Source organism: Carettochelys insculpta, chromosome 6 (assembly GCF_033958435.1).
Source record: "Carettochelys insculpta isolate YL-2023 chromosome 6, ASM3395843v1, whole genome shotgun sequence".
NCBI classification, from domain to species: domain Eukaryota; kingdom Metazoa; phylum Chordata; order Testudines; family Carettochelyidae; genus Carettochelys; species Carettochelys insculpta.
Window position 1 is genome coordinate 106,871,464 of NC_134142.1, and position 23,769 is coordinate 106,895,232.

The following is a 23,769-nucleotide window of genomic DNA, read 5'->3' on the forward strand; positions in this document are numbered from 1 at the left end:
CAAAGCGATGCAAAGGAATGAAGCTGAGCGTCCTGAAAATGTGTATTCAGCAGCATGTTGTACAGATGTGAGACATGGGTGATGATAAAAGATTCACAGAGAAGAATATTGCATTCAAGAGGAGTTGTTATAGAAAGATCCTGAGAATAGTTTGGATGCAGAAGGTCACCAACAAGGAATTATATAGAAAGATACAGCCGAAAGAGAACCTGCTGCAGAAGGTTATGCAATGGAAGTACAGCTATTCAGGTATCTTTGCAGAATGAACAACGAACAAAAAATCAAGACCCTGGTATTGGGCATTATTGGGTGGCTCAAACAGCAGAGACAGAAAATGGGTAGGTGATATGGTAGATTGATGCAGAGCTATTTTATAGAAACTAAGCCACTCCACGCTGGACAGGGAAAGATGGAAAGAAAGAGTGAGGGAGGCATCAGACACCAATGGGCACTGAGCCCATGGTGGTTGATGATGATGATGATATTCAGCAAAGTTACTCAAATTACAATTTGAACAGAAAGTATTTCTTCATCATTGTCATCTGATATTAAAGTATCTTGACTTTTCTCAAATACACAGCAGAAATTGAATATTTGTCTCTTCTGCATTATTAATGGCAATTTTGCCACTTCCACCTAATAATGGAATAGCATTGTTAGGTTTCATTCCTAATATACATTTTAAGGCCTTCTTATTGTCTTTAATTCTACTGGCTTTTAATTTCTCCTTGTGACCTCTCGCGTCTATCATCGGTTTCCTGCCATTCGTAGCATCTGATTTATATACATGACTATGAAATTTCCCTTTTTTACATGTTATAGGTAATTTTAATAGGTGTTTTTACATCTTTACCAAGCCAGATTTTTAACTAGTATACCCACCCCTTTGCTCAATTGTGTTTTTTAGGCAGTTAGTAAAATATTTTTAAGTGGTTTACAATTATCATTCACATTTTTCTGTTTACGTGCTGTCTTCCAGCAGATCTGCCTCAATTATTTTCAGCTTTAAGCAACAGGCCCATCTACAGCACCGAGGACATATATTTTTGTTTGAACACAACAAATGCAATCAAGTCATGACAACCATCCTTCTAAGCAAGTGACAACCCTAACCTGTAACCAGAGGTTCTTCTAAATGTGCAGTCCCTATCTGTATTCCTCACGAGTATTCATGTACCTGAAAGAAGAGATTTATGGCAAGTAGTTTCCTATGGTCTGCACATGCACGCTCACTTTCCTGGTGCTCCAAACTGTGGGCATAATGAGTGGCACGGACTGACACAGCTCCAGTTTTTTCTCAATATCCGGTATGATCTGACGCAGGATAATGAAATACAAAGACACACCTCTGAAGGAGCCTCTAGGTAAAAGTGCACTCCATTTCTTCAAGGGTGAGTCCCTGTGTGTATTCCATACAGTTTTATGATATGCAGCATTCCAACAGCAAGAGGGGGCGAGGAAGATCATCTGTAACACTGTTGACTCCACAGCTGCATCTGCTGAAAAAACCTGGACTCGGGCATACTGCTTGGTCAAGGTGTGGACCTAATTCCATGTAACCACATTACAAATGGCCTCTCTTCAAGAGGTATCAATACAGAACATTGAGTAGCATGACAGGACTTTAGTGCAGTGACATTGCTTTATCATAACGGGGCTTTACCTTATCTGCAAGAGGAATACAGTAAACCCTCGATTTAATGGACCCTGATTTAAAGGACTTTGGCAGTAATGGAGGTTGTCTGCCAGCCCGCACCACCCCATCCCCCCAAATGAATGCCTGTGACTCACCAGAACCGCTGGCGGAGCTGCAGGGGAGTCTGCCACAGCTCAGGCCGCTGGGGCCAGAGGAGCTGCCAAAGTGGCAGGGGCTGGAGGGGTCACTGGAGCCACTACAGCAAGGTCCCTCCAGTCCTGCAGATTCAGATTTAACAGACTTTTGGCATTGATGGACACCCCTTCCCCACTATTAGTCCATTAAATCAAGGGTTTACTGGATGTGCCAAATGATAACTGAACCCCACATCCAGAGAGCCACCTGGAATCTCTCTGAATTGATAATGTTTGTCCTCATCACCCAGGGGTAAGCAAACTACAGCCCATGGCCTGCATCCAGCCAACAGGCTGTTTTCTTTCAACACTCGAATTCCCACTGGGGAATGAGGGTAGAGATTTGCCCTGCTCCGCACATGCCATAGCTCCTGGGAGCAGCAGTATATCCTCCTAGGCGTAGGAGAAGACAGAGGGCTCCATGTGCTGCTTCTGCCCCAAGCACTGCCCCCCGCAGCTCCCAATGACTGGGAACCACAGCCAGTTGGAGCTGTGGGGGCTGTGCTTGTGGATGAGAGGCAGCACACACAGCCATCTACCACGACTCTGCACAGGGGCCAAGTGGAAGTGGTACATGCTGCTGCTACAGGAAGTAAGCACAGCCTGGAGCCTGTACACATGAGCCCCCCCACACTACACGTCAATCCCTACCCCAGTCCTGATGCCCAGCCTGCCCTCTGAACTTCTTGATCCAGCCCAGAGCCCACTCCTGCATCCCAAAATCCTCATCCCCATCTCTATCCCAGAACCCACACTCCCAGAGCCCTCACCGCCCCCACACACACAATCCAAACCCGTGCTCCATCTCAGAGCCTCCTCCCACCTTCCAAACCTCTTGGCCCCAACCTGCAGCCCCCTCTTCCACCCCAAATCCTTCTTTCCCTGGCCCACCCCCAAAGCCTACACCCCAGCCAGGGCTCTCACCATGCCCCACACACTCCAATCTCCTCCCTCAGTCCAGAGTCCTCGCCTACACCCTGAACTCCTCATTTCTGGCCCCAGCCCAGAGACCTCACCCCAACCCCAATTTTGCAAGTATTCATGGCCTGCCACATAGTTTCCATACCCTGCCATGGACTTTAGGCAAAAACTTTGCCCACCCCAAACATGATAGCTCTCCACCATATCTTGTGTTTTCCAAATCAGTTTTGGTTTTCACAGCTAGATGGCCAAAAACCCATCTGACATTATCTAAAAGACTAATTTTGGGTAGAGAGAAAGAAAATCTCTCTGTATGAAATATGATGTATGGAAGGACAACCATGGGAACTCCAAGTTCCCTCACCGACCTGGGTCAATGCAACAGCAACTAAGAAAGCCACTTTCACAAAAAGGCGACATGGAATACATAGCCATTGGTTCAAAGGATAGTCTAGTGAGAGCTGAAAGTACCAGGCTGAGGCCCCACTGTGGTGTGGGCTTCATCAAAGGCAGCAGAATTCTAATTAAGCCTACCTTTCAGGAACTGCACTTAGGTAATGTGTGTAAAAGTAGAGTGACCTTCCATCAAAGGATGGAGGGCACTGACAGCTGCCAGGTGGACCTTCAATGACCTGATAGAAAGCTCCAACACTGAGTGACAGAGGACCATTTAAAATGACTCTAGTGACAACTGTTTCCACTGTGACCAGGTATGGAAACACCTACATTCAACTAGATAGCATTTTCTAATGGAGATGCTGCTGTAACTGTGGATAGTTCATCTGGCCTCTAAATATACAACATTCTAAGGCTAGCACCCATCAAATTACCAGGCTGTGAGATGAAAAGGATCTGGGTTGGAATGTCTGATTCTACCTTTCCTTCTGAGTCAAGAGACCCAGAAAGGGTCAAATGCAAATGTGCAGAAGATCGAGAAACGAAAATAACCTGGGCTATTTAAGTGTGATGAAGAAAACTCTGAGCCTGATATGTAAATTCTCCTAAGAACATGGGATAGCACGGGGGAGGGGAGGAAAGATGTACCTTAGATGGTCCATCCAAAATACCAATAGGGCATCATCCCTGGACTCTCCAACTAACACTACTCTGAAGAAGTGGTGATTGAATTTCTTGTTTGTTTGGGAAGCAAACAGGCCCCAAGACGGTGCTCCCCAGGGGGGTGAGGATTTGGGTCCATACAGAATTATGAACTTCCCACTAATGGTCTGTGGAGAAGTTCTTGTTGAGATTGTCCTCTAGAGAATTCTGCACCCCAGGCAGGCTACGTTGCTGGGAGCACGATTGGGTTCTTGATGCATCAGTCCCTGCTTCCATCCTCATGGAAAAAAATATCAGTCTGCCCTGTTTGTTTATATAAAACACAGTTGTCACACTGTCCAATATTAACTGCATGCCATGGGACTGTATAATGGTGGGAATGAGCTGCAGGATAGGTGAACTGTCTTTATCTTCGGCAGACTGATGATATGAATTTCTGTGTATCATGCGCCTTGTGCAGTTTTATTTGTCCATATGAGTCCTCCACACTATGAAAGATGCATATGTTATTAGGGTCAAGCCGGTTTGGCTGAAAGACAGCCTGCTGAAACCAGGTCATGATTTCTCCACTGTAAAAGAAAGGCTCTGACCTTTAGAAGGACCTTTATCCTGGAATTCATGTTGTCTTTGTCCAATCAGTAAACAGACTGAAGTCAGGCTTGCAGAGAGATTGCAAGCAACAGAGATAGTGTTTGGTGAATGACGTTGTGTATGGCCACATGGTCTAGATGTGAAAGCCAGACCCCAATTGTGGTATGAGGGTTGCTTGATTTATCTAGCTGCTCATAAACTGCCATTTGCCTATAGGGAGACAAACTTTTCTGAGGATGAGTCTAGAAATGCATTTATGAAAACGGCACTCCTAATTCAAAGTGGACTGATCATCTTCACAGACCCCCCGACTGGTGTCAAAGTTTTGTAAGAACAGGATCACCAACTGGCCCTCTTGATCTGCCCATTAGTAACCAGTCATCCAGTTATAGGAAGACAGTGTAGTCACTGTACTTTACCTGGGCTGACACCATACAGAAGACTTGAAGACGACTTAAGGTACTGTCACTAGCCCAAATGGAAGTACTCTAAACTGGTCATGATCTTGTCCTGGCAAAAACCAGAGAAACTTTCTGGAAGAGTGGTGAACATCCACATGAAAACAAGCATCTTTCATAATGAGGGACACAAACCATATGTTTTCTCCAGAAAGGGAATAAGGAATGCCACTATTATTCTACAGAACTTTCATTTGCCAATAAAGACATTTAGGTGGCATAAATCAAGAACTAGTCTCCAGCCTCCATTTGTGGGAACTATGAAATATGGGGAGTAAAAACCCATCCCTGATAGCAGTGATCCGTATGCCCAAGAGGTATAACCAATATTGGTTTTTAGTTCTTCCATCTCAATGAGCTTCTCCTTGCAAGAAGGACTATGCCAAGAGTCCTGCAGTTTAAGAACTGTGTTCTGTCCCAGTTGCTCCTCCACCAGCCAAGTGCTCCTACCTTAGAGAGGCTCAATTAACTGTCAGTGAAGCATCTGTTACTCCTTTCCCCATCAAGCCCATGAGGGACATGACCTCTTTGTAAGCACCTCCTAGAGAACAACTGATTCAATCTTCCAACTAGCTTTCTTACTGAAGTGCTTTATTAAATCAGGGCTTAAAGGAGGGCATTTCCTTTGACATGCAAAGTAATCTACAAGCAGAAGATTCAAGCTAAAGAGTATCATCAAATCCACAATAAAGACACCACGTTCCTGTATGCCCCTTCCTGCATTGTTGAAGCCTCTTCTTATCATCACAGGGTCACTCTGCAATTCATTCAGGCTGAAGACGTCTACACACTAGAGAATGTGCGCTTAGTTGATTTTACAATAGTATTTTTATGAACAGTGCAAAGTTTGTGTTTTAAAGAGTAAGAAGAACACCCTGCTAAAATTACAACATATTTAATTTACAATGCATTTTAAATGAACACTTAAGAAAGGAACACACCTTTTCTATAAAACAAACCATGCACTATTCCATTGGGAAAATATACTGATGAATTTTGGGAAAAGGAAGAAGGTATTTTAAAAGTCAAATATTTTAAACATTCTGCATGCACTTTTACAGCTCGCATTGGACTAGGAGCTCCTTAACAAGAATGGAAAGTTTGATTAGTCATGGTATCTTAGAACCATACATCAACATCCTGAAAAACATTGTGAAATGCAAGTCTTTTTTTTTGTGAATCCTGTTTTCTTTTGCCCACTAACCTGGAAAAATGCTGAATAATCCAGTATTTCTATAAATTGTTTATGATTTACATCAATCATCTCTTCTTATCTTGTAATCTGTCATCTCCCCATAGAGCATATAGCTATTTCTATGAAAGAAAAACATGAGGCACTCATTCTGGAAAGATTTGGCCTCTCTTTCCAATTTCTCAAAGGAGTATTTTATGGATGCTACTGTTTGAGATAAAAATAATTCGTTCTCTGTCTTACAGAGACTTGAGACATTCTGTAGCCTCAAAGTGCCATTCAAACTCTTGCACTCAGGCTCTACATGTTCATTCACCTAGCTGAATTCTCCCTTTTATTTGTGGCTAAAGCATATCTGAATGAGAACAATCAATTAATTTCCAATTTACTGAGCACAAATTCCCTGTGCCTGTCTTCCTTGATCTCTTCTAATGCTATTTTCACCTCTGGCTCTGCTACGTTTATAAATTTTTTTTTTACCATAATTAGCAGGGCCCACCCTTTGTGGTGGTTACCAAGCTGAGAGCTTGCTGGCTGTCCCAAGGATCTAGCCAGGGCTGGAGGAACCCCAGCAGCCCCAGGGCTGGGAGCCACCCAGGCTGTGGAATCCCACTGGCACCTCCAGGGCCAGGGTAAACCCGTCAGCCTCAGAGCTGAGAGCTGGCAGGGGCACAGAGCTCTGCCAGTATCTACGGGGCTGGGAGAACCCCAGGGCCAGCAGGGGCAGGGAGCTCCACTGGCCACTCTAGCCCTGGAGATCCAGCTGGGGCCGGAAGCTGGCAGGGAGGACCAGGGAAACCCCAGCTGTCCCAGGGACCCAGCAGCCCTAGAGCCAGGGGAACCCCGGCACCCTTAGGGCTGGGAGCCAGCAGCAGGGCAGAGCTCTGCCAGCAGCTCCAGCCCCGGGACGCAGGGGAACTCCAGCAGCCAGCCAGGGCATGGAGCTCCACCAGCAGCTCCAGCCCCAGGGATGCAGCTGGGGTGGGATGAACAGATGCACAGATGGACACTTCTCCTTTTATAATAGTATGTATAGATACCTTCGCTCACCTCTGCCATGTTTTCCTACTGATCATGTCATTTATAACAGGAGCAGGGGGAGGAAATTGCTGAAATTTGACTAACTCCCCTCTTTCCCTTTTGAAACTCCCAAGCTCCGTGTCTACACTAGCCAAAAACTTCGAAATGGCCATGCTCATAGGAATAAGGGGACTTCAAAGTAGCTGGGGTCCTTTCGAAAAGGAGCCCCGTCGGGACAAGCCACGCGGCGGCGAGCCACATCAATTTCGAAGTGCCGTGGCTGCCCGCATGCTAATGAGGTGCTGAATATGTATTTCAGCGCTTCATTGGTAAACTTCAAAATGGCTATTTGCATGGCCATTTCGAAGTTTTTGGCTAGTGTAGACGTAGCCAAGGTGTCACAAAACTCTCTTGAAAGTCTCCTTCCATTTTCTGTATCTTCTCAGTTCCATATTGAAGAGTCACAAGCCTCCCATGTAGGGTATAACAATTAAGGCTGTGTTCATTTTGTCATGGATACTGGAAAACCTTTCTTCATGTTCTTAAATTCATCTCTACTAAGAAAAGTACATTAGCTTGTGTCTAAATGGGCCTCCTGCATCTGCTTAAAATTAAGCATATACTTATGTGCTTTTCTGAATAAGAACTATTAGGCTTAAAATGAGGCAGAAACAACCCCAGAACTCAACAGAAACTGAGCAACTAATGGTCACAAGTAGAATATAAACAATCAAGTCCAATAAGCTATTTTTAACTAAAAGGTTTCCCATTTGTTTTGCTGAAGATGGTCTCAGGTAACCAAGAGACTGTAACCAGATGGCTTACTGTGTTGGCTGGAGACACCAAGACTAAGCAAACCTGATTTTGGAACAAGCCCTATTTAAGAGGAATCAGGTAAATATCCCACAAAGAGCAAAGGGTGGCTGCAATAATAGGAACAAGAGCCAGGCTTAGCAGTGAAAAAGCCCATCTAAGGAAAGGACAGGAAAGAGAGAGAGAGAGGAGGAAAGAAGCTCAGATCAAGGGAAGCTCTCCAGACAGAGAGGCCTGTGAAAGATCCTGATTAAGCAGGGAAGAGACACCCAGAGGAGAACTTACAAGGCTGGGTAGGAAGAAGCCCAGGGAAATCTGCAGCACAGGTAAAAGAATAGACCGAGCTGTCTGGTACAGGGCCCTGGGCAGGAACACAGAACAGAGGGTGAGACAGGATACCCCTTTGGGCCCCAAAGATGATTGTCACAAGAGTTAACAAGCTCAGCAGGAGAACTATAGGCTGAGCCAAAGAAAGGAAATGCTGCAGAAAGAAAGAAAGAATTTATTTTGTGTTAAAGACATCTGGGGGGCTTTCAGTTTCGACAACTGTAACGCTGCAAGGGGTGGCCTCAAATGGTGTCCCAATCGAAGGGCCAAGCCACTGGATGAGAAACTGCCAGAGCCCAGAGAGAAAGCTGCTATGCCATGCCTGGCCAAGAGGGGGTTCCCAGCAGTGAGTGGAAGCTGTTACAGGGATTAAGTCATCAAAGGTTAAGCTCTTTTGCATCCTGCCCAAAGAAAAAAGGTTCTTTCAAGTTTATGCACACAATAATAGCATCCATCTTGTGCTTACTGATTAAGATAGGCTTTTCCCATTTCCCCTGCTGTCAGTTTCCTGTAAACCAACAAAGCAACGCATTCAGCACACACACACAAAATGAAATGTTGTTGACCAAATAAAAAAAATTAAGATGCTGTGTAAAATACATCAGGACAACAAAGACTCTTTTGGAGGGGAAAAACTGAGGGCTATGTAGTGTATTAAAGTTAAATCTGACTTCCGCCCGTCGGCTGTCCAAGCACAACTTCATTGTTCCACAGTCAACTCACATCTCCTCAAGTCCTTTTTCATTTCTTGCACTCCAATAACCTACGCATGTGAATACACTGCACCACAGTCTAGGACCAAGCCGTACTAGCTCACCATCCAGCAGCAAATATTGGAGTCTTTTTGATTCATAAGAAAACAGATAGAAGTCATTGTGAATGGTGAGCAGCATTCACTTTATCAATTGATACAAACTGCCCCCAAGTTCACAGCTACTGAATACAATCTCCTTGTGTGTAGTGAAAAGGGCTTGTGCACCCTCTGTGTTTCACAGTCAGGTAGGCATGCTCATATAAACTCATATGGGTGTATGTGTATTACATGGCACTTCCAGAATTTTTCCTGCAGGTACACACCATCACTCTCTGTAAAGCCATCCCTGCTGCAGCAGCTGGCCCTACTACCTAACCTGCTGAATCCATGCCACATTCCGGCCACTCCTCCTCACCCCACTTGCCCAGGTGCAGTTTTATGCCTCATTCTTCAGAGTAAATCCAAGCTGCTGGAAGCTGCGCAGGAGGTAGTGGCCTCCTGTTGCAGGAGCCAGCCCACAGCAGGGATGCAGAAGCTTCCTGGTGGCTGCCCTACTACCCATTCAGGTTTGGCCCCAAGGTCCTTTCATTGTGATGGAGGGACCCCAGCCACAAAACCCTGTGAGCAACATTGTGACCTGGTACACAAGAGTAGTTTGGCCCTGTGAAACAACACATCTCTATCAGCACACAAACAGCAACCCAACCCAGCCCTGTGAAGGCCACTTCCAACTGAAACGGAAGAGAAGGGGGTTGCAGCAAAGCTTAGCTGCAAAGCAGGCATGATATCCGCAGTGCCTCGTGATGCAAGGGGAGGCAAACTGAAGAGAGTGAAGAAAGCAATAAGCCAAGCCAGCCCCTCCTCTCTCTAGCTCATCTCTAGCCCCACTCCTCAATCCCCTACTGAGTACTTATATCCAGGGAGAGTCCCTGTGGAGCTGTAGTCTGTGAAGGTCACAGTGCATGGTAGGTTTTGAAATCCTCTCCCCTCCACACACATTCGCTGCACAGCAGTACTGTAGACTGTTACTGCAAGAAGCTCCTCCCTATCTGCATCTGCAGAGGAAGGGGCAAGATATATTGCAAAATATTCTACCTGCTCCTGCTAGCTACTCTTGGTTGTCAGAAGGAGTGACAGAAAGAGACAACACAATATGAATAAAACTGGCTTATATTTCATTTTTCGCATGCCACACAAAAGACACTCGTGATCTATGAAGCACACTAACAAAAAAAAAAGTGGGGGGGGAGACTACTTATATGATAGGCTTTTCCAAACTTCACCGTTCTCAAATCTACCAAAAAGTGAGGGAGGCTGGGGAGGAGGTCTTTTTAAGGTGATGTGTTGCCACAGCTGCAGTATCTTAAGTGGCAGACTCTTCCTGAAAATTGCTGAGCACACCTAGCACACACACAACAGAAGCAGTTTCCCTAGCAACAGCATCACAGCAAAAATTTTCTGAACAGCTTCTCACCCTCTGAGGTTTCTTTCCAATTACTAGTAAACACAAAGAACTACATATAGACAAGTTGATGCCTGGTGTCTGGTCTGAATGTACCAGGTGAAATTGTTGGATGAGCACAGGTTAGAGGAGAGTAAAAGCAGTCCACCTTTTTAATGCTGAAATTGCTTTTAAAACATTCAGCACAACCTCCGACATGTCTAATGTACATGATGACACTGCACATAACACAACATTCTGCAGTCTTTAATTTGTTCTCTCACTTGTATACAATTTCTAGCTTTAAATAAAAACAGCAGGAGTTACGTCAAGGTTTTTCTCCAAAAAAGAGAGACCTATATTTCTAACAATTACCAGCTCAGAAGAACTCTCCAGAATGGAGTTTGCATTTCTGAGGCACAGACATTTTTCTCTGTTCTTTTATTCTTCAATGGATGTGCAAACTTCGGTACAGTTGTTTAAAAGATTAGGCCAATTAGCTGAGGATCATCTGTAATAAAAATAAGACTTCAGTAATGAAAATCATTTGGGTGATTGATTTGTCAATTGTGTTGCATTATCATGTTTTATTTACACTATGTTCTGCAGATGAGGGAACACACATCTTTCTGTTTGTATCTAAAGTATCATCAACATTTATCTTTTTACGGAAACATTTATTAATCAAGTTGTGACAAAACGTCATGCTGAAAATGCTGTAGCTCCCTCAACAGGAAAAAGCAAAAAGCATATATAAAGAAATAAAACAAGTATCAACTACAGTAGACTCCTATCCAGCAGCTCCAGGGCAGAGAGGTTGCCAGGTATTCAAATATTCTGGATAAAAGAGAGCTATACCTAGCAATGTGTAACACTAAAGAAAAACAAGATTGAATATTAAGAAACAAACAAAAATGTACGCAGAGTACTTTATTTACTAACAACTGTAATATTGTACACTGCAAACTTATACTGTATTTGCTCTATTTATTTGTATTTACTTTCACTATACCATAGTTACGGAAAATGTAAGTAAAATTTACTTATGGTTAAATTGCCACTTATTTGAAGATTTCTGGATGACAAAATGCCAGATATGAAAGTTTACTGTATAAGAAAACACTGTCATCTGCTGATGCTGCTGAAATGGGGAAAAAGTTTCTGTGACCTCCTCAAAATTTTGGAGAGTAGAGTAATTTCTTCTCCCTGCCTAAAAAGCTACACATGTAATTCCATGACCAACCAAATGGCAGTATAGAGAATACCTAGGCAGATTACTAAGCAGACAGAAAAAGACACCACAAAGCTTTCTACAGGTAAGATTTTCTCTCTCCATGGTCGAAAAGCAGGTGTCACTGCATATTGTGATATTTGAACAAGAGAAGGGAAATGGGTGGCAACTGTCATCACTGTAACAAATAGGGCTCTTCCTAAATTTCAAGTAAAGTATGTGTTATACCTGAAATGAGGAAAATGATTTTCCCTAAATGTATCAGTCTGAAGGCAACAGATATTTCAAACATCAACTGAACTTATAAAACACCCAACTCCCACCTACATGATTATCAATAAACTGTATGAGATTATTAGAAGACAAAGAAGTTTCAAGCTTCATCAGAAAGACAGGCAGCTTTAAAATATCAGCCACTAAAGAATTATAATACCTAATTCCTATTAAAACAGAAATTAGGCATCCAAATCAGCTTGTCAGTTCTGCAAATCCCACCCAGGAAAGAAATACATTAGTAAATTAGAACTGCAAGATAACTAAGATTTCTTGGCCTCCATTCAGAAATGATTTTTTCCACAGGAAAACCTACACTATTTCCAATAGCTAACAATGGTTAAAGTACAATCAACCTTTGGAAAAACATATTTAGGGATGTGATAGATTCTCCTTCACTTGAAGTCTTTAAATCGTGAGCAGATGCCTTTCTAAAAGATAAGCTATAGCTCAAATGGAATTTATAGGTGTGATACACAAATTCATAGGTGAGGTTCCATGGCCAGTGTTAGGCAGGGGATGAAAGTGAGTGATAATGTTCCCTCATGGCTTTAATATCTGATTCTGTGTACATTAACGGTTTACAACATTGTTCACTTTTTTGACCACTGCCACTGTTGTCAGAGAACAGTGCATAATGACAGCCAGAGCCCTTTCTTAGCAAGTTTTCCAGGGCAATGAGACTCTTGTACATAATGTACTTACAGCTCCTCCAACGCGGCCCTGAGCTCTCAATAAATACAATGATAGCAGCAGCAGCTACCGCATCCAATACTTTTCAGGATTCAGTTTTATATATTTCTTTTACGAAACTGGACAAAAATAAGCTTAGTCCCTGGATTCAGTAGAGGCAGGCTGCTGCAAACTGCAGAACATTTGTTACGCTTCCAAATCTCTGCTGACCCATGAATTTTTGTGCAGCCTCAAAAACGGGCTGGGAAAGAAAGAAGGTACAGACATTTCAAAGATTCTAAGGATAGCAAAATGCCCCAGGGGAAATGAATGATATAAAAGCAAAACACAACCAAGTACCATGCTCTTTTTTTTTTAATCACCGGCATGAACATAGATTGTCCATTAAGACTTAGAATAGATTTTATGAACAGAACAACTACTGATTCTAATGCAAGACATCTTTAATACATGTAACCTCTGGGAGGCAAACTAAGAACTAAATATAGACAGAAGCTATTCTCTAAAAAAGTTTCCTGTTTTGTTCTCATCACACTGTTCATCCAATAGGTTTACCATGATCTCATCATTAGAAGGATGACTAAGAGTATTTGCATCTGTCCCACCATTCAAATACCTCTCTCTGGTACAGCCTATAATGTAGACAAACACTAGCAAAAGTCTAAAACAAATGTGGAACAAAGACACCAAACTGTAACCTGTGGAACTGTAGGAGAGACTACTTAGAGAAAAAAATATGATGGCTTCCATATAGAAGAATGTGGATCACTTCTATTTTATTTCAAAAATTTTATAGAATTCTTGGAAAATGTAATATTGTAGAAAAAGGCATAAAAGGTTAAGCTAGTTGTAGCACAAAGGAACGGAATATTCAGTTCCCACACCTATTCTTTTGCTTGCTGAGGTATGGGAATACTCAGAAGTATCTCAGTTCAGAGGTAAAGGTCAGCACCTTGCGTTACTCAAAGTCAACACCTTGAAGTAAAAGTAAAGGAGCAATAATGAGATAGATGGCAACAGGTCCAGTTGCTCCTATTTTACTTTTTTTGGGTACAAATTTGGGAATCATAGATGGTATAATTGAAAGGGTGAAGGTATCTTAAAGATACTCAGGATTGTATTCAGAAGTCAAATAACCACAAATGGGGAAGATAAAAGAAGACTTTAGACAGATGATGTAAAATGAATTACCGCAATGTATGATATTCAGGTCATGACTGCACAGATATCAAGATACAGCTTCATAGCTCAAAACCAAATAAAAGTGAACTGCTGGTGATGTATTCTTGGTAGACTATTTTAGATAGCCAGTAAGAGCTCATATCTGAATAGGAATAACCCACAAGTATTAAGCAAAAGTTTAGTTTGGGTCAGACTCAAAGCTCCTTGAAGTCGGTGAAAGACCTCTATGGGCTTCAGATCAGGCACTGTATCAGAATACTCTTTAGCTATTGGCCAAGGAGATTTTCAAGCAAATTCTCTATATTATGAGCACAGAACTACTGACAGTAACACAGCTGAACTACTGCTGTTCATTGCCTCCTTAAAAACACACAGTATTTCTACGTGACTAGTGTAATTTTAATATAAGTTGGAGTTTTTAAAGGAACTGAAGGAAGTTAAGCACCCAAATCCCAAGCTCCAACACAGAATTTACAGTTCTCTCAAAGCAGCTCAAAATGTGGCTTTACATATTTTAACTATCTGTTTCTAAAATTTAATTACATTGTTTGGTCTGCTATTATTAAGTGTAAAAGGAGGCATTATTATTTCCTACTACCATTAAAATAAATACAAAGGGAACAGAAATAAAACATACTTAAGTGGCATATCATCACAGCAGCACCATAGAAAATTTCCACTGATTATAGGTTCATAATTTCAGAAAAAATACACAGATTACAATCAACAACTTACCAACATCTTTCTCCTGATAAAATTAGCTTTGGGATAACTTAATTCAATGGCAGGCAACCTGCAGCCTAAGGGCAAAATGCAGCCTATGCAGGTTCAGTGCATGACCTGCAAGACTTTTTGTTTACCATTGTTCAAGCGCAGGGTTGCCAGATTCCGCTGATTTCTATGTGTCTTTTTGTCTTTCTGTCTGATTGCACACAACACTAACTGTGAGTGCCGTGTGCACCCTCTGCATCCAAAGCACTGATTCAGTTCAATTGGCACACCCCACAAATTATAGGTATGCAAACACAGACAGCAAAATACCCTATCCCAGGAGACCGTCTTGGTTAGAACAGTTTTGTGGCCCAATGAAATGAAGGAAGGCCACTCATGCAGCTCACTCACTAACCCATGGTTTCCCATTGCCAGCTTGATTAGAAACAATAACTTTTCCATCTATTTATTCCCTGTCGTGGCCATGTCTTTGGATGGCCAAGCACATGCACTTTAAGTGCCGCAATTTCCAAGGCCTCTTTGTAGCCCTAAATTTAGCTACAAGACTACAGTAAGGAAAGTATTAAAAAGAGGAAACTTGAAAAATACAAAATAAGCATTTCTTCATTCCTGGGGGGAGGGGTGCCCTCATTGCAGAAAGCCAGGCACTACTCCCACCCCTTCAACTCAAATGCAAAGTGACTAATATCCCCGAAGAGATTTTTATTTGGGTTAAAGAGGAAAAAAAAACACTCAAGTTTTCAATTTTTTTTTACATTCACTGCATTATATTATTAACCTAAAAGGCAAACAACAGAGGGCTTGGGATATAAATATTAAAAAATGTGAATAAAATACACTGCAATTAAAGAAAAGGAAGAATTTGCATGAGCAAGCAAGCTCACTTTTAATAAAAAAGACAAACAAGCTTAGCAGAAGAATTTTTAAATATGGAAAGAAAACAAGGGCAGTGAAACACTATGTTTTTTAAATAAAGTTAATTCTGAAACCAGCATCCCCAAAATGTAAAGGCAAGGTCCTACTGTTTATCTTACTAATTTAAGGGATGGGGAATACCATGAAATCTGTGAAATACAATCCACTCCAAGCAGAGGAAAGTGTCTTACTGGGAAGAATTTCAGAAATACATTTCTTTCCCTGGAACCTCAAGATGAGCTGTAACCTGTGTATTTATTTCTTCGTATTCCTACAATACAAATATTATTTCTATTCATACTAAATACATTAATGAATAATGGTCTTGTGCTTACAGGACTGGACAGGTATTCAGAAGATCTGGGTCAAATTACTGGGCTATGCCACTTTCAGAGTAACTCCTCCTTCTTCCTGCATCTTACACTGGACTACACTTCTGGAAGGGGCATGCTAATGAGCTAAGGTGAACATCCAAATGAGGCATGGATTTAAATATCTCACACCTCATTTGTATATTCCCGTGAGATCTTGCTTCTGAAGAGCCTTTTCCAGAAGCCAAAGCAGCTGTGTAGATCCAGAAGACCCCTTATTCCTCATATGTTTGAGGAATAAGGGGTCTTCTGGAAGGGGGGTTTCCTTCTGAAGGAACTCCATCTACACAGCAGCTTTGGCTTCCAAAAAAGGCTCTTCCAGAAGCGAGAGCTCATGGGAATATACAAACAAGGTGTGAGATATTTAAATGTTTAAATTTGAATGTTACATTTGAATGTTCCAGAACAGCAGTCAGTGTAGATACAGCCTCTAAGTTCTTGTCTAAGATTATTACCGTATTTGATGAGGTGGATTTTACTTATACTGAGCTGTTCTCCTTTAACTTTGTGGGTGGTCTCCTCCACTGACTACAAAATCTCTCAATTTTTACACTGATGATTGAAACCACTTACAGCGGACCCATGAAATAATGTCACAAAAGTTGTAAAACCCAGTACTTGATGCTACAAGTTAGATACATATTTTAACACTTTGTTCTCATCTCTGTTCAGAAAATGAAAGCCAATTACATGAGCCAATTACATACCTTGGTTCTCTGTGCCTTAAATATTGAGTCTGTTCTGGTCAGGCTATGGTCTGAAGAAGTGGGTCTGTCCCATGAAAGCTCACCTAATAAACTATTTCGCTAGTCTTTAAAGTGCTACTTGACTGCTTTTTGTTTTGATAGTGTATAGACTAGCACGGCTTCCTCTCTGTTACTAATTACATGGGAATGAATGTCAGGGGACCTACTGCAAAAGCCCATTACGAAAAATCTTGGAATGAAAAGATAACAGTACTTTGCACTTAAGGTTCCTTTTTCTCTGAGGATCTGAAAGTGCATCATTTTGTAGAGAGGGAAACAGGGTTACAGGTTGAAACTCTCTAGTCTTGCACCCTCCAGACCTGATCATTGCTGAACCAGAGAATTTGCTGAACCACGGGAGGCCAATATTGTTTAGCAGCATTGCCACCACATCCACTGCTTACTGGGCTCTTAGAAGACATTTGTGGTATATTACAGCTAAATAACAGCACAGAACACTGAGAGCCAGGTCTGGTGTCTGTAAATAAACTTCATGGGACCACAAGAAACTTGGCCACATCCAAGATAAGTTGACATCTGGCCAAATAATGTCAAGCCAGACCACATATGTTGCCAGACCAGAGAAAGCCAGACTTGAAAAGTCCAGCCTATTCAGAGAAGTTAATTGACTTGTCCCTGAATACAGAAGGCAAATGGAAAAGCAAGGAAGGAAAAAAGCCTGACTCATAATTTTCTGCTCACATCAATAGACTTTGAAGCTTCACAAAATAACTCGCTACACCTCTTAAACGTTGTATTTAATCTCCAGTCTCCCAGCTTCTTTCAACATTATGTTAGTACCATAAAAGGAAGCCAAGAAAGAATTCAGGATTCATTCCAGACAAGAAGGTGGCAGAATCAATTTGCTGAGGACATTCAATGAACATCTATACAAGAGGTAGTAAACAGAGCTCTGGTAAGCAAAACTGGAAGAATTTTGTCCTAAAAATCCTGAGACAAGGCTAATTTCAGAGAACGTATTGGATTCCTGAGAGATTTAAATGCACATCTGTTGAGAAACCACCTGCAGGTGAGAGAACATTATTAAGACCTAATTCCTTGTAGAGCAATGGTGAGCCAAAGATTATGGGTTTTTTTTGTTTTGTTTTCTTTTGTTTTTTAAATTGGTGCTTAAAGTGAGGGTCCTAAATAAATTATTTAGGCACTTAAATTAGTGGCCTGGTTTTTTAACATCAGTCCACTAATAGAAGTGCCTATATATTATTTCAGAGCCTAACTTCAGGATGAAAAAAAAGCACTGAAATTTTGACCTAATATCCTCTTTGTACCCAGTCAAACCACCATCTGTCTCAGCCCCTGACAACTTTTCCTTCAGAAAACAACTTGCTAGTGTGTGCATTTCTGAGCCTTCATGAGGCACCCAACTTACTATGAAAGCTCAAATGTGAGGTAAATGTGTGGCTTAGGCCTCTCAGTGACAACAAAACAAGAGGAAAGACCCGGAGAGGAGAAGCCAAGGTGCCATACTGGCTCCTCTTTCTCACTCTGCTTGAAGATTTGTCAGAAGAGGACCATAGCCTTGCATAAAGGCATTACTATGCAGGTTAGGAAAATATGTTCAGGATAATATATAAAACCATGGCAACCTGCTGTCTATGACACGTCTGTTACCTCTTGCTGTGCAGCCAAGTTTGATGGGAAACAACAGGTTATACTATAGCTGCTTTAATAATCTTCCCCTGGGATCCTGCCAGGATGATCTAGAGTCTGCAATGATGGTGGTTGGATAAGGGCAGAGAGAGGGTTTATACTTCATGTTTTAATTGTACACATGGCTTAAAAATTAAGTTCATGGTGGCATGCACACATGGCTTAAACATTATGTTCATGCTGGCAGACACACTACCTTTCTGATACATCAATTCCCCAGGTCTTACCTATGGGAGTTATGTGGCCCCAGTTACCAGACAATCCACATACTTGATAATCTTTAATGTAAACATCCTTATGTTATCCCTGTCCAACAGGGGAGTGATATTTCCATTTTACAGACTAATAAACACATGGCAAAATGTTCGAAAGCTCCTATGTCCTATTTTCAAAAATGACCTGCAGTTGGATTAGGCTTCCACATACTTCCATTACACTGGAAAATGGCACTTAGGCACTTCTGAACATTTTATCCAGAGAGAACAAGTAATTTGCCCAAGGTGGCAGAAAGAGTTCAGTTAGGGTGACCACACTGCCCTATGGTAAATAAGGCACATGGGCCTCCAGGGATGGAGGCAAGATTGTCGTCCCATTGTCAGGGATCCTTGGCGATGGGAGCTGCTGTTCCAGGGTGAGGCACCAGGGATGGGGGCTCTGCAGCATCCAATGGGGAGGCACCAGGGATGAGGGAGAGTGGTGGATGGGGGCTCCAGAACCTCCTGGTGGAGGAGTGCTCCAAAGCCTCCAAGTGGAGGGGGCCAAAAATGAAGCAGGTGCTGCCTCCCTGAGACATGGGAGGCCAGGGAACAAGGTAGCCACCCCACTGCTGAGTTCACCGGCAGTGGGGGCCTACAATCATGAGGTGCCAGGGAATGGGGCAGCTGCTACACAGAGGAGCTCTCCTGCAGCAGGAGCTGCTGCCACAAGGTGCAGAGCTCCAGGAAACAGGGCAGCCATCCAGTGGAGGAGCTCCGAGGCAGGAGAGGCTGCCACCCCAAGACACCGTGTGCCAGGGAACAGGAGCCTCATACAATACAGAACAGTTTGCCTATTTTCTTTAAACAGTTGGGACACCTGAGAGACAGCTTAAATAAGGGACTGTCCTGGGAAAAACAGGAAGGATGGTCACCCTAAGTTCAGTGGTAGAGAAAGGAACTGAACTCATGTACAGGCTACTGCCCTAATTAGTGCACTGTCCCTAACCTCCAGTCTACTTTCTTAGCCAGGCCACACTGGACTGGATAGATAACAACTCAAGCTAAGATTTACCACGATGAATTCCAGATGTGGCAGGGTACTCATTAGCTTTGCAAATAACTGCAAATTGCTTCAGATGTGGGTCTATTTCTGAGCTGAAATGATAAGCTTGCACTCATGTTTGTGGCATTTTGCTTTTGCCACCAGATACAGTGAACTGGACTTATCCAATGAACCAGTAAGATCACAATCCTGTTAGCTCAGCAATACAACTAACTTACCGTCACTATAATCTGTGTGGAACGAGAATGGGCAGGGGAAAGGAAGAGGAGATATTCCCCCCTGTTTTGGCACTGGGTCTAATTGCTAATTAGCACTGTTAATTCCTTTCTTGTTCTATTTTTCTTTCACATACAACTTCAGGCTTCTCAACTTCCCCTTCCAAAGTCAGATTCAAAGACTGGGACATATCAAAAACCTGGACTACCACCAGAGCTCTTGCTTCCCTCACCTCGCACCTGGTCCAAATCCTCTCAAAGCCAACAGAAGGTCTTTCCTTTTCTTCAGTGGACTTTGTATCAGGTCTCTAACTTCACTTTGTTCATTGAGAAAGATTCTTCATGACACATCAAAAAAGAAAACATAATTAAGCAAATCAAACTGGATTGAAGGGTCTTTTTTTTTTTTCCTTTTTCTAAATAGATTGCTCAGTCTTCTGGCCAGTCTGCCTCATACCTTTCATACAGTTTTCATATGCTGTGATGAGGAAGAGGGATGTTAATTGATCTTAAAACATTTAATACCATTCCTAATACAAAAATCAACTTACAGTGTCCTTCCTATCTTATACAAAATTATCCTAGATATTTCTGAGCTCTGGGAGAAAGGAAAATGTATTATGGACTATAGAAGAGCGAGAGGCAAAATGGCCCCAGCTAAAAATCACCTAGCAAATGCAGGGGGACAAAACCTGGGGGGGGAAAGGGGAGCAGATGCATCTCTATCTAGAGCCATGCATGGTATCAAAACACATTCTCACCAGCCTGCTCCTCTATGTTTTGTAAGACAGTGCCATGCCGTGGACACACTGTTTCTTTGCTAATGCATTCTGCAGTCTCTGCAGGTACAGTAGGCCTGTTTCCTGACCCAGTTTCCTCACCAATCTCTATTTAGCTCTACGCTAGTGATGCTCCTGGCATGACAATCAGATACTGCAGCCTGCAGTGCAGTTTGTTATAACACAGTCACAGCGCCTAGTAAATTTAGTGGAAAAGTACTGTATCAACAGAGTCTATTTAAACAGAAGTCTTTTTCCTAAACTAATTTTATATCAAATAAAAACAATGTTCCTAGCCGAATAAGAACAACATTCCTATTTTTAATCTTGTAAATCTCATGTGGGGACGGACGGACACACACACACAGAGACAGACAGACAGAGACAGAGTAAACCCAAATGATCCTTCCTAGTCAATGTTTGTGAAACGAGGGCTGATGAAGTACTGGCAGCTTTTTCTGGACAAGCCAATGAGTTCTGTAACTTAAACCATGAAAGCCTGAGCACAATTTCTCCTTTCATTTCTTTGTCACTACGCAAGGGTTGCATGGTTTAACATGAAGGAAAACTGCAACTCTAATCTTACTGCAATATTTAAAATTGGGTATGTTAGTACCCAGCAGCCAAATTCTGACCTTGTACACACAAACCTTACCACTTCTTAACTTAAGCAATTCTTGCACTCAAACACGTCTAAAGGCACAATCTATTTGGCACATTTATCTCACTGTCAATATATATCTAACTGTGAAAACCATTCTAGTTTTAAGGTTATGTTGTGCTGTACTGCAACACAGTGGGGTCAGAGCAGTCAGAGACACAATCAGTCAGTTTCTCCATAAAAGCAAGGCACAGGCCCTAGATATAGGAATATATCTTAGCCAAAAGAGCCCAATACTTTCATAGTATTCTATTATAATAATGATAATATCCTGTACTTCCAAATGGGGATCTCCAAGACCTTTTTCAGACTTTAATGAATTTAGTCTCACAACACTCTTGTAAGGAACGTTATCTTTGACAGTTGGGAAAAGTGAAGTATAGAGATTACAAACATGTTAAATTACTCTTCAGAGAGTTGCAAGTTGAAGCTTGTGAAGATTCAAAGATTTTGACTGCTTATTATCATGGACAATTTCAAGTAACATACACTATGAGCCTATTCATCTTTTGCTGTTCTCATGCAGTGACAAACAATATGACAGTTATTTACAGTCCTAATGCTATTGTGTTTTAACTCCTTTTCATACGAATGGAAATGAAGAAAGTCAAAAAGACTATATTCCACTATATTTTGAATTAGTCATAATAAAAAGAAAGCATTAAGTAGAATGAAACTAGCAACGTCAAATAGCTGCATAAGGAGACACACTTTGGGCCAATGGATTCCCCTCTAACACCAGCTAACCACCTCATCCATTCTGCTTAAAATCATTTGGGGGAGAAAATATGAGCATGTGATTGTTATGAGCAGTTAGCCACATAACCAGTCCCAGAGGCTTCAGCTGAAGTAGTCATGGAAGTAACTGCTCGCCACAGGGTGAGCAACAAAACAACCAGCCTTTAAGAAAAGATTTACATATTAAAGTGCAATATGTTGGTTTTGTTAGGGAAAGGTTTCCTGCAAAAATCTTGGTTCTCTGTGTCTTAAATATTGAGTCTGTTCTGGTATGGCTGTGATCTGAAGAAGTGAGTCTGTCCCATGAAAACTCATCACCTAATAAATTATTTTGTTAGTCTTTAAAGTGCTACTTGGGCTGCTTTTTTGTTTTGATTGTATATAGACTAACACAGCTATCTCTCTGTTACTTGCACCTTGAGAAAAGCAACAGAACCCAGTAGTCACTGGTATCTGTACCACTGTAATCACATTAATGTACTGACTCAAAACTCAAAATTCCAAAAATAGAAACTTAAGTTCTTATGGAAAATTCCTACGCTGACTAGTCTAATTATCCATTAAGATTGATGTGGCCAGCCAATGACAAGAGAAAAAAACTGAACATCCACCAGACTATGCAGCACATCCAGACTGCACACCACAAACACCTACAACACAAGTCACCTTTCTAATGTACAATGTAATTGTATTCCATCATTCACTGCCCAACCCAATAGCAACTGCCATTTTAACGCAGAAGAGGTAATACAGATTGGCATCTTTACCACTGAGGAATTTGGCAGACCATATATTTTACATACAGTAAAATCTTTTCATTCAATCAACTTGCAGACATGCAAAACAGGAGGAATTTTACATAGGAAATTTGTTGTTGATTATTCCTTTTACCTATCACTGCCACCATTACCGTTAATGTTCCATGTCACATAAAGAAAAGTCCTCCATCGAGGAGGACTTTGCCATCTATGCCTCAGATGAGCAGCACCTCATTCTGCAAGAAAGACCTTTATTCTGGTCATATCAATTTCACCTAATTTAACGTTCTCATGCAGCAAGCTACTATTCAACCTTATTAATGGCAACAGAATTAGGGCCTAAGCTTTTACACAGGGCCAGATTTTCCAGTTCATTATGGACGCATTGTATCTGGGCAGGAATCCCTCAGCCAGCAAACAGTCAGCGGAGAATGTTCTGCTGCCTCACCTCTACTGGCACAGGAGGAGGAAAGGGGTACATGTTCCAATGAATGAGTGTGGGTGGAGTTTTGCAGAGCAACATTCCTCCTGGCTCAGTTCTCCCGACATATTAACCTATGCTGGGGTCAGATGAGACCAGGAAGTTGTGACCAACTCACTGCAACCCACTCTGTCCAAACAGAGCATCAACCCCTCAGTACTTATTCAGGCAATGGGAATTCTGCCTGAAACGGACTGCAGGATAAAGATGAAGAAAGTTTTCACGGGAACACAGGAATTGCTCTGCTCCATCTACACCAGTATCCTGTTTCTGAAACTTGCCAGTTCCAAGTGCTTCAGAGGCATATGCAAGAGACCCTACAGAAGGAAGTTACAGAATAATCTGCTCACAAGGAAAGTTTCTCCCTAATCACCTTTAGTTAGGGATTGGCTGATGCCCTGAAACATTAAAATATATCCCCCTTTCAAAGTCTTGGAGATTGTTTTTAATACTTCCTATTGTGACTCTAGATCTTCTTGTTATTCATAAAATGTCCAACCCGTTACTGAATCCTCTTCTCATTGGTATCACAACCAATAGATTGGTGGCAAAAGGAATTTCTTGGGTGGAAATGTAATCTAAGATGCCCTCATTAAATTGTTTCTTAGTTGTGGAGTTCTTAATCAGAGTAAGAGAAAAACCACAGAAAAGCAGCAG

The 23,769-nt window shown here is 42.0% G+C and overlaps 1 protein-coding gene across 4 annotated transcripts in view; it reads right to left on the reverse strand.

Annotated features, from left to right (window-relative positions):
- SERGEF (secretion regulating guanine nucleotide exchange factor) overlaps positions 1–23,769 on the reverse strand; it is a 244,706-nt gene that overhangs the window by 134,828 nt on the left and 86,109 nt on the right. The window contains exon 10 of one of the 4 annotated variants that reach the window (XM_074999048.1): positions 10,692–10,917. The exons of the other annotated variants lie outside the window; for them this stretch is intronic. Within the exon in view, the coding sequence (XP_074855149.1) occupies positions 10,903–10,917 (15 nt within the window). The 3' untranslated portion in view covers positions 10,692–10,902. Of the gene's footprint in view, positions 1–10,691; positions 10,918–23,769 lie in introns of those variants that run through there. 4 annotated transcript variants of the gene reach the window in all.